This window comes from Cynoglossus semilaevis, chromosome 9 (genome assembly GCF_000523025.1).
Source record: "Cynoglossus semilaevis isolate Cse_v1.0 chromosome 9, Cse_v1.0, whole genome shotgun sequence".
In the NCBI taxonomy this organism is placed as follows: domain Eukaryota; kingdom Metazoa; phylum Chordata; class Actinopteri; order Pleuronectiformes; family Cynoglossidae; genus Cynoglossus; species Cynoglossus semilaevis.
In genome coordinates this window covers 18,510,451-18,518,729 of record NC_024315.1, presented here as the reverse complement: position 1 = coordinate 18,518,729, position 8,279 = coordinate 18,510,451, and the positions used below count along the sequence as shown (strand labels likewise).

The 8,279-nt window shown below is 40.0% G+C and overlaps 3 protein-coding genes across 6 annotated transcripts in view; 1 reads left to right on the top strand and 2 right to left on the bottom strand.

Annotated features, from left to right (window-relative positions):
* tmem187 (transmembrane protein 187) overlaps positions 1-835 on the bottom strand; it is a 2,012-nt gene extending 1,177 nt beyond the window's left edge. Inside the window, exon 1 of the mRNA XM_017034970.2 lies at positions 5-835. Within this exon, the coding sequence (XP_016890459.1) occupies positions 5-404 (400 nt within the window). The 5' untranslated portion in view covers positions 405-835. The remainder of the gene's footprint in view (positions 1-4) is intronic.
* Positions 836-1,553: 718 nt separating this feature from the next.
* Positions 1,554-5,732, top strand: ndufs8a (NADH:ubiquinone oxidoreductase core subunit S8a). 2 transcript variants are annotated; one of them, XM_008317788.3, is made up of 8 exons: positions 1,554-1,687; positions 2,400-2,455; positions 2,557-2,622; positions 2,801-2,890; positions 3,212-3,320; positions 4,110-4,173; positions 4,424-4,552; positions 4,990-5,732. In XM_008317788.3, exons 2-8 carry the CDS (start codon positions 2,413-2,415, stop codon positions 5,119-5,121), a joined length of 633 nt encoding a protein of 210 aa, XP_008316010.1. In that variant the 5' UTR covers positions 1,554-1,687; positions 2,400-2,412; the 3' UTR covers positions 5,122-5,732. The 2 variants fall into 2 exon arrangements, with proteins under 2 accessions (XP_008316010.1, XP_008316011.1); XM_008317789.3 differs by having other exon boundaries at positions 1,595-1,687; positions 2,403-2,455.
* Positions 5,733-6,022: 290 nt separating this feature from the next.
* LOC103384324 (interferon-induced protein with tetratricopeptide repeats 5) overlaps positions 6,023-8,279 on the bottom strand; it is a 3,010-nt gene continuing 753 nt past the window's right edge. The window contains exons 2-3 of one of the 3 annotated variants that reach the window (XM_025058763.1): positions 6,823-8,153; positions 6,023-6,758 (exon numbers count right to left, since the gene is read on the bottom strand). In XM_025058763.1, coding sequence (XP_024914531.1) covers positions 6,724-6,758; positions 6,823-8,153 — 1,366 coding nt within the window. In that variant the 3' untranslated portion in view covers positions 6,023-6,723. Of the gene's footprint in view, positions 6,759-6,795; positions 8,154-8,279 lie in introns of all 3 variants that reach the window. The other 2 variants (XM_025058762.1, XM_017035348.2) reach the window with 2 other exon arrangements.

The window sequence follows — 8,279 nt, the reverse complement described above, 5'->3', positions numbered from 1 at the left end:
GGGCGCCGGAGAAACGCCAAGCGCGTCCACTGTACAGGCGCGTAGAAGATCGCCATGAAGGCGAACACCTGTCTCAAGTAGCGACTCTGTCGCGTCTCTGTATCTTTTCCATGGCGCAGCAGCAGCCAATACAGACCCATAAGGGCGTAAGCCACGTTGATCAGGCAGTTGCATGGCATTGCCAGGAAGGAGGGCAGAGAGTCCACCCGAGGCTCAGCATAGTGGTCGTAGGACAAATCCACTGCCACCGCGTGGAACAGGCTGGTGTTTGCCACTATCACGCAGAAAAGAAAGGGCAACGACACATGGAGGAAAGCCCGCTTCATTACTGCTGCCAATGTAGTACTCTCGTAAAAAGCAAACAAGTACTGCTGTTTATATTCCGGGTTTCTGGATGACGCCATCGGTTGAGAACGCCTAGGATTGGCCTCTTCTCCTTTTGCTCCGCCCTTCACCAAACTTCATAATAAACAACAGTTTGCAGAAAAATCATAGATTTTCGCTTTTATAATATGTGCTGCATTGGGTGACATTTTTACATCCCCTCTGGTTTCAGAAGTAAATGTGAATGTAAAGAAAATAAGTAAAGTGTTAGCCTACACTCTGAGAGAACAGATATTCACAGGGATTTTCTGTGTAGCCTCAAATAATGTGCTACCACCCAGATTGTTGCTGTGTTTCGATCTTGTAAGTATCCTCAGGCAGGTCCAACAATAGAGCAAAATAACCAACTGGAAAAGTATTCAAGAAAAATACAACGCAAAGTCATTAAGAACTTAGAAATACTTCTAAGTTGTTTACGTTTTTTATGCCTGTCTGTAAAGCAGGTCTCAACAGCACCCTGTATAAAAATGATGTACAGAGAAAGACCCAACTGTTTTCACCATGAGCATTTGTTTGGTTAGAAGAGTAGCTTGTCATATTCTGACCCCAAGTGGTCAAAACAAGGAACTGCTTCCTCTATGGGAGATTTGTCATTCTCCAAATGTTGGTCATCTTTTGTTTTACTTTATCAGACTTTCAATTGATCTCACTGTCAACTCAGAGGGATAGGGCAGTGGGATATTTACAATGAACCTGTTAAAGACTTTAAAATCTTGTCCACGCGTGTCAAATGAAGCTATAATCAATATTTCATAATCATTCAAACTCAAATATTGGTGGACAATCTGAGTTCGAAATTATTCTGATCCAAATCTCAGCCCATCATCCCTCCCTGTGATTATTTCCAGGATAAAATGAATTAACCCCAGGCTGGCTTCTTAAAAGTGAACAAATATAAAAATTAGGCAAATAAACCGCTATGTCACTTGTTAAATATCATTAATCCATTCTGCTTACTCGCCTAGCAGAGTGGCGCAGCGGAAGCGTGCTGGGCCCATAACCCAGAGGTCGATGGATCGAAACCATCCTCTGCTAGAACCTTTTAAATCCTATTATTTTAAAATCCCCATATTGGATGTTAGTGTAGGACGAATCGACGACTCAAAGTACTTAAGTACGTAGGATCATTTAGCACTCTGTAGGCTAGCAATAGTGATTTAAATTGAATGCGGACAGCTACAGTCGTACCACACATTTCTAACGGCAGACAAAGTCGTGACGTACCAACGCTTCCGGCACACGCACAGTCCGCCTCCTAAATCGTCCGCTGTTCTGGTTCAGAAGGCCAAACAGGGATATTTCGGTGAGTCTAATATTCATTTAATGTGTCGAACGTCGCATTTTTTCGGAACCTCCTTAAGGCAGCTAAATTACTTAACCGTAAACGGCCCGCGTGTGCTCTTTTAGCAATTACAATCATTACATAATTCAGCAGAATCAAGCTTTATGCTAAAGTCCTTGACAGTGCGTGTGTGTACTGCTAATCTGTGTTAGCTTAGTTTAGCTACAAACACTTCACCACGTAAAAGGAAAGTCATCTAGCGTTTAAATAAATGTTCTAATGTACATACGAATTAAGATTACAATATGACATAGCATATACCAATAATCAATAACTCGAGGTTTACGTACACAAAAGCCAATAAAATAACTCAGCCACTGCAGTAATGTTGAAACAAATCAACAATGTACCTGTGTATGTTATGAATGACTTTGATATATGATGCCCAAATGTAGCATTGTTGGCTCCAAAAATTGTTGTTGTTGAAAGTTTTACTTACTTTCATTCAGGTTAGAGAATGCAGAAAATGTATTAAATGACTTTATACAAATGTGTGTTTACAAAGACCAGTTACTATTTGTATTATACAAAAGAGATGGGTGAATATCTAAAACGTTTTAAATGCGTCTTAGATGTGAATGTAATGTTATCTGCATTATCCAGATTGTCAGAGTCAGTCAGGGATGTAACAATACCTTTTATTATATTCTTTGTGTTTGGTTCTATGTTTCAGCAGCAATATTGTCATGGCTGCTACGCTGCGCTTACTTTACTGTGCATCAAGGCCAGGTAAGAGAAAAAAAACCTGCTTACCTTAATTTTTTTTTTTTTTTTGCTTTGACCAAATCTTGTTATTTCTGACTGTCAAATGTAAATTATTTTTGTTTAAGTCACTTCGATAAGCAGTCACAATTTGATGAGATGCTTCAGCATTTCTGCACCAAGAGCTGGATTCAGTGAGTGTCTGACCATGACATAGCAATCCATTGTGAATGAATTATAATAAGTTAGAATGAATGAGTTACAAATTCCTGGTTAATCTGACGTCATTGTGAAAATTTTTTTTTTTTTTTAACGTCATTGTGAAAATTGTTTTTTTTTTTTCCCTTTTTTTCCTTGTTTTCTTTTGTGTAGAGTATGTGAACGCTCTGGACGTGCCCATGGACATGAAGTCCATCACTGACCGGAATGCTCAGGCACTCCTTCTTGTTGAGATTGCGAGAGGTTGGCTCGTATTTTCACTCACACTTCATTTTAATTATTTTACTTTTTCTACCTATTTAAAAATTTTAAAAAATTATATACGTATTAATTTCGGTTTTATGTTAATAGCGTGATGTTGGACATAAAATAACAAGCCAGGTTTACATATGGCCACAAGTTTGACTAATTTCCTGGCCTTCAGTTAAAGAAGACAGTGATGTAATTTAGTCTTTTTCACGCTGTTTAATCTGTCTTACATAAATAAATGTAGATCTAGGCATATGACTTATTATAATTATAATATTATATTATATTATTCTGACAAATATCTGTTGGTCCTAGGTATGAGCATGACAATGAGCTACCTCTTTAGAGAACCAGCCACTATAAACTACCCATTTGAGAAGGGTCCACTGTCGCCTCGCTTCAGAGGAGAGCACGCGCTCCGAAGGTAAGAGTGATATACAACCTGACGCTCGCACAGCAGACATGTGCTGGTCTTCTGTCATGACGTAGACATCTGTTAATGTTCTGTGCTCTTTATATATCCTCCTTCTTTACAAATTGCTTCAACACAATGATGGAAACCAATGAAATGTCCGAGCGCCTTTTCTTCTTCTTCCAGCTTCTTATTGTCAGTTATGAGTTGTTGTTTTTTTTATTATTATTAATTTTGCCTAGTCTGACTTGACAGCCAAACTGTAGGAAAAAAAGTTTTTTGGTTAGTGAAACCCCTAACCCATGAAGACCCAGGAAAATGTAATATTTATTGAAAAATGTATGGCAGTTGTGCATGTTTTCCCTTCTGTACAGATATGTAATGTAGAATTTTTCATAAGGAAACAAACTTAAGTTTTGCGTAAACATTGAATCTGGAACGACCATAGCTTAATATTGTAAACACATGAGAAATTAAATTGGAACTAAGACAAACACATCAGTGGTATTTATTTCTCATTATGTCCCTTTATATGTAGACTTTCAAGTTCCTTTTAAATGTAAATCATTTTTTCCACAGGTCAACAACAAAAAAAAACCTAAATGTATGTGCTATAACATAGCGCATACACCTCTAATACCACAAATCCTGCCAGTATATAAGGCCTATACACATTTGATATGATCTCTCGGGCCAAATATAATCACACTGCGGGCCAGATTTGGACCCAAGCCTGATTTTGACATGTGTGCCCTAAATAATAACAGCAATAAATGTTAACCTTACGTTTTGTCACACCAGGTACCCATCAGGGGAAGAACGCTGCATCGCCTGTAAGCTATGTGAAGCCATCTGCCCTGCGCAGGTACAACACATTAAAACAGTATGCAAAAGTTCAAGTTAAGTCCTTGGGGTTTCAGAGGCCATGTCACAGAGGACATGGTTGTTTGAGCTGAGTTGTTCAGCGATGGGAGTTTGAGTTTACTCCGAGTCATGTTCTGCTTTTTTATAATTGAGATTTGAAGTTGCTGAAGAATCATTAGGCATGAAACCCCAGGGTTAAAGTTAAATGAGAGTCACTAAGGAAACCAAACTCGATCTTCATTCACATCCAGGCCATAACCATCGAGGCCGAAACTCGCGCTGATGGAAGCAGGAGAACGACTCGCTACGACATCGACATGACCAAATGCATCTACTGTGGGTTTTGCCAGGAGGCCTGTCCTGTGGACGCCATTGTAGAGGTTGGTGTTTGTCTCTGTGCGTCTCTTGAAATTTGAATAAAGGTAGTACAGTAGGCGTTGTATATAAAACTCTAAAAGAAGAGATTCCGTAACCATTTATGTCATTAGAGCCTACAAATTCACCTACTAATCTACTTATGCTACTAACACTAACCCATCTGTCTACTTCTATTAACTGACTAATCTGCTAATCGTCTTACATTGACTGTTAAGGGTTTCCCATATTCATTGATAGTGTGCTGCTATTCACATTTCTAGGATGCAACTTTAAGGATGCAGAAGTGTAATTTATGTCATTGTTATTAAAATGACAAAAGAAAATTAACACTGCTCTCCAAAATATTTTTTATGGAGTAAACTATGATTAAATCTAGTCTCTCTCTCTCTCTCTCTCTCTATTCCTCTCTCACTTCCACTTTGTCTTTCCTTTCGTACAGGGTCCAAACTTTGAGTTTTCTACTGAGACCCACGAAGAGCTTCTGTACAACAAAGAGAAGCTGCTCAATAATGGAGATAAGTGGGAAGCTGAGATCGCTGCCAATATACAGGCTGATTATTTGTATCGATAGTCATGCACAAACGTTGTACAGTTAACCTACACCAACCATAGACTATATATAAGAGATGGACTAAGCAGTCTGGTTTTAAAAAATGTATCCATCCTGGAGCTACCCCATTTATGACATCAGCAAACAAGTGTTTATGGATCCGGTCACTCGTTTTTGGTCTTCAACAGAACACATGTCAATTTGTAAATAATGGTCATATTGATTGGAAATTGAAATAAGTAAATTGTGCCTGTGATTTGTGGCTGACATCTTGAACTGTCCAACAGGGCCTTGGTTGCAGTCGAACACCATAATGTGCAGGTTTAGGTTTATCTTGGTTTTGGTTTAGCTGGAGAACTTCCTCTTTCAGTTGATGTTGAGAGACAGCACACTTGGCTGACATGTTTCCATTCATTTTCTGATATCGTTTCCCTCTGACATCTTTTATTTATTGTTGGGTGACGCATACAGCGGTGGCTCTGTGTTTAATGAGACCATGTGATTAGTCTCCTTACCAACAAACGTGGGCACTGCTACAACACTGTTTGCAGTAGGTAGTACTCTTCACACAGGATGGATTCCCGTCATTGTTCTGTCCCTGTCCTGTCGGAAATAAAAACAAAATACTGGGAGATGTACTGAATGTGTGTCATCTTTCTCTCTGTGTGTGTGTGTGTGTGTGTTAGCAAGATAAAAAATACAGAAAAAGCAGTGATGTAAGGAGCCACTAACATTTTAAAATAAACCAAGAAAAGAACAGGTGTGCAATGTATGTAGCGCGTGGGTCGAGAACGCCTCCCAGAGCAGCTTGTTGAAGTGAACGGAGTAGCTCGTCGTTAAAGTCCGCCATCTTGGACCGTGACAGCCCAATGATGTCAAAGTCTAGCTAAGTTGTAATATTATAAAAATGATAACAATACACTTTTATGTTTGAATTTTGTTTATTTTTCCAGCATACATTGATTCAAGATTGATGAGAAATACATTATCTTTGCATCAAACCCTTCCGTAAACAGCTGAGGAAAAACAAAATTCTCATTCTAATTTCATGTTCAAGTTGTTGTTCTTGTTAGATATGCGACCGTAAAATCTAAAAACTCGAACTCTTTACCAACTATTACTTTAAAAAGTCACACATGACAGCCCGTTGCCAAGAAAATGCATTCACCACAAACACCAACGACAAACTTTATATGATCACGGGTCTACTCAGGATTGCGATCTGAGACATCCTCTTGTCTTCATTCACCCTCCTGCTGTAGAGAAAAGCACTGGGAAACGAGTCAAAAGAATGTAAAAAAAAAAATCAAAAGAAAAATGAGCAGAAGCAAAAGTAGATTTATGTAATATATAGAGGTTTTGCTACTGGAATTTAAGAGGCACAGCTATAGAAAAACGCTAAAGGTTAGAGGACAAATATTCAATAGTTATATAGACTGGATGAAATTGTGTTTATTATAAGTATAGGCTTAGTTTCGTGTCTTAATGTAACCACCTCTGTGATGTCCTAGATTAGGGATAGGTGGTATGTTCAATCAATTTAATTGTGAGAATGTATATATGTATTTATGTATATGTATATATAAGGTATCTGTTGTAATTCAGGAACAGAACAGTAATGCTCTAACAACTGTGTGTGTGTGTGCGTGTGCGTGTGGGGAACAGAACAGTAATGCTGTAACAACTGTGTGTGTGTGTGTGTGCGTGTGCGTGTGGTGGGGGTGAGGGTGAGGGTTGGTGTTGAGACAAACCCCTCTTGTTCCAAGTTTTCCAAAAACTCTGCGATTTCACGACCCCTTCGGTTCCTTCCCCTGTCCCTGATCTTCTCAAGAGCGCTGATGCTGTTCTGTCGGAAAAATGACTCGTGGTGTATCTCTGCTGCCATCATGTGGTAATCTACTGACCTGTCGCGGTCATTTCGGTCGAAGTTGAGAAACTTTGCATAGCTGTTATAAAGGACCTGTCTGTCTTCAGGTTCCAAATCACCTCGGAGCAGATCCTTATAGATCTCCTCGGCTCTTCTCACGTCACCTGTCTTTGCGTACACTGTTGCAAGGTCCATTTTCTTTACAAAGGACGAATGAGGATAAAGAACGATCACATCCTTGTGGAGAGCCATTGCTCTTTCGATCATCCTCTGCGTTGGTCGGCCATTTCTTGAAAATTTCAGCTTCCACTGGTAGCAGAGAGCGGCGCATCTTTTTAGATAACGTTCCTCTGCATGGTTTTCCAGAGCTTCTTCTGCCAATGCAATGGCCTCATCAATGAGGTCGTAGGTTCTGTATACCCTAAGGATAACTTTTAACCCACTGTAACAGCTGACGGGATTTCCCAAAATCTTTGTGGCCAACTCGCGTGCTTCCTCTTCGACGTGTTCTCCCCTCTCGGCACGGGCCTTTAGGTACACAGCAGCGAGATACAGGTTCTCTGGATCCTGTTCCATGGCCTCTCTTATCTCCTCCATCTTGGCTGCCGGTAGCCCTTCCCTGCTGTGCTTGTGGGTGTTCGTGAACCCTATGAAATAGCTACTCTGCCACTCCACTACATCTGGTTTTATTTCAATGGCTTTCTTGAATAAGTCGAGTGCCAAAACCTTTTGTGTTTTGCCAAACTTCAGGAGAGTCCAGGCCTTTTCACCATAGATTTCAGGGTGTAACTCATCCTGTGATGGAGTTGGATATTCTTTCATCAGGGCATCGATTTTTGACAAATAAACCTGCGCCTCCTCTTCTTCCCCTTGGTGGTGGCGTAGCCAAGCCTGATTAGCATAATTCACCGCCATCCAAGGACCCTGATCGCCTTGCTTTGTTTTGAGTAAGGCCTCTTCAGACTTGGTGAAGAACTCCCCGGCTTCGTCATTGTTTCCCAGCTTGAAGTGAATGTATCCGAGCAGGTTGTAAATTTGACCCAGCCAAGTGTTTCCCTCATCAGAACCAATGTCTATCAGATGTTCACTGATGCGTAAAAGTTTGGACGCTGTAGCATCCAGATTCCAGGTGAAGTGACACTGCAGATCCTCAAGTTTGGCCTTCAGTGTTTTAGTCTCAGCAGCACTAATAGGGAATAATGAAAAAAAAATATGATATGTATGAGAGGCTCGGTTAAATTATTTCAGTTATTTTCAAGGTCCACAGTGAAAGAATTAGAGAAATCAAATCGACAGAACAGAAAGAATACTT

Coding starts and splice junctions, on each gene's coding strand:
- ndufs8a (XM_008317788.3), top strand. CDS start 2,413: ATGGCTGCTACGCTGCGCTTACTTTACTGTGCATCAAGGCCAG. Junction 2,623..2,800: donor TGCACCAAGAGCTGGATTCA/GTGAGTGTCTGA, acceptor TCTTTTGTGTAG/AGTATGTGAACGCTCTGGAC. Junction 4,553..4,989: donor CTGTGGACGCCATTGTAGAG/GTTGGTGTTTGT, acceptor CCTTTCGTACAG/GGTCCAAACTTTGAGTTTTC.